This window comes from Gymnoscopelus braueri (genome assembly GCF_963280865.1).
Source record: "Gymnoscopelus braueri genome assembly, chromosome: 12".
Taxonomy (NCBI): domain Eukaryota; kingdom Metazoa; phylum Chordata; class Actinopteri; order Myctophiformes; family Myctophidae; genus Gymnoscopelus; species Gymnoscopelus braueri.
The window spans coordinates 7462037-7464376 of NC_137614.1; the positions used below are offsets into that span (position 1 = coordinate 7462037).

The 2340-nt window shown below is 44.0% G+C and overlaps 1 protein-coding gene across 1 annotated transcript; it reads right to left on the reverse strand.

Moving 5' to 3' along the window:
- Positions 1–440: 440 nt before the first annotated feature.
- Positions 441–1496, reverse strand: LOC308097449 (chemerin-like receptor 1; the record flags this gene model as incomplete). Its single annotated transcript, XM_080445208.1, has 1 exon — positions 441–1496. One exon carries the CDS (start codon positions 1494–1496, stop codon positions 441–443), a length of 1056 nt encoding a protein of 351 aa, XP_080301334.1.
- Positions 1497–2340: the final 844 nt, after the last annotated feature.

The window sequence follows — 2340 nt, forward strand, 5'->3', positions numbered from 1 at the left end:
ATCAGGATGGAATATGAAAAATCTAACAGATCTTGATCACATGACTATATCAACACACAAACAAACACACATTTAAAATGTGTTTGATGACTGTTTACAATTACAAACTCTGAAACCTGAATCTATTTTATTGTCACATCACTGGTTAACATGTGTAAAGAAGTGGGTGAAATATTATATTTCGCATAAGCTCCATCATTTTGTTATTGTTCAGAAAAAGGAGAAGAAATAAAAGGAGGGAGCACAGGGAAAGGGAAAAATAAAAACTCTAGAGATGCATGTCAAAGAGAATCTCCAAACAATACAGTTTTTTTTTAAACTGTTACTTCAACATATTATTTAGGATATTTTTCATCATCGTTTCAATCTTGGAGAACGTACTGAGAAGAAAAGCTATTTACATATTGAAGTACATTCAAAGACAACCCTAAACCTGTGTCTCAGACGAGGCAGTCTCTTGACGCTCCCTTTTTTATCCCTGGGTTTGTTGAAGTGTTGGTCTGAGGCAGCTCTTCAGTGAAGGCTTTCTCCAGCACCTTTAGGACAGAGCTGCGAAATACATCCTTGAAATCCTGACCCATGAACACGTACAGCAGTGGGTTCAGGCAGCTGTTGAGAAGTGCCAGGCAGGCGGCTATGGGAAACCCGTAAATGGTGACCACACGATCCAGTGTTTCACTGTGCTCTGTCACAAACTTAATCAGAGACGCGATGTGAAAGGGAGCCCAGCACAGGAAAAATGCAGTGATAACAGCTGCTATGATTTTGAAGGGGCGCCGACCTGATTGGCTGGCCAGCGAGCGACTATTCCTGAGCCGGTAGATGATGACAGAATAGCAGGAGACGATGACGGTGAAAGGGACCACGAACCCCATGAGAAAGCGAGTGATGTAGTGTCCGGTGGGTGCAAAGATGTTGTAGCACGAGATGATGTCCTTACCGCCGCGGTAGGACGGCTTTGTGTCCCTAAAGATGATGTAAGGGGAGCTCAGAGCCAAGGCCAACACCCAGACACCCAGACTCACCCAAGACGCCTTCCTCACACTGCGGTGGTTCTGGGCCCACACTGGACACACCACACATACACATCTGTCAACGCTGATGACCACCAGGGTGTAGATGCTGGTGTACATGTTCATGAAGAATGCGGTAGCGTTCATTTTGCACATGAATTTGCCAAAAGGCCAGTGGCCGTCCAGAGCCGCGTATGTGATGGGCAGTGGCATAAACGCCGTAACCAGGAAGTCGGCCACAGCGAGGTTGAGGTACCAAACGGTGTTGACGGTTTTCTTCATTTTGAAGCCCGTCGCCCAGATGACGACGCCGTTCCCCAACACGCCGAGCGCAAGGACCAGGTTGAAAATGACGAGGTACACGATCTTGAGGGATTTTTGAATTGCAGCATTCCTCATGTAGTCTTCCCTGAAAGACCCGTTTCCACCAGACGGATCCATCTCTTTATTGTGATAAAAAGCAGTTGTGTTCATAATCTCCATCGTCCTAAAACCTAAAATAACAAAACAAAGGTTAATGCTTTGTTTTAACAGGCCATTTATTATTATACTAAAATGATCTGGTGCCAGGGACCCCCATACGAGATTTGTATTGTTAAAATAAATACCCTGCACACATGATCACTGCCAAACGCTCATACAGTAGCTCCCTCTGTTACTGGATCAAACAAATAAACAAATAAAATATAATACCTATCATAGGTAGGCCTATCGTTATTAAACACAGCTGATGAAATTTCACACATCAACATTTTGTAAGTGATATATTTATTTATGTTAAAATAAGTTTTAAAAAGCTCTATATCCTAGAATAAAAGTTAAATAAAAGATACCTGTTTCAAAGTGTTGAAGAGGCGTCCGTCAGAGAAGTGTCTTGTTCTGACTGTGGTCGTTGAACACTGAGGAGCTCAGAGCAACTTATAGCACCGTATATGTGTCATATGCGTGACAGCCAACCATAGTGCATCTTTGCCGAGAGGTAAAAGTAACAACCATGTGAAATGGGGAAGCTGTTGTTGGCGGGGGTGCCGTTTTTTGTGCACGGCCATGGTGGCTGAACTTGACCTCCACTAGAGCTAAACTTATTTTGATGCTATATCAACACATTTTACTGGGAAGTGGGAACCACCTGGAACCCCCTCAAGGACCCTTTAGAAATACTTAAACAGGTGTAAACAAATTCATGCACACACTCACTCACTCACTCACTCACTCACTCACTCACTCACTCACTCACACACACACACACACACGCACACGCGCACACACACACACACACACACACACACACACACACACACACACACACACACACACACACACACAC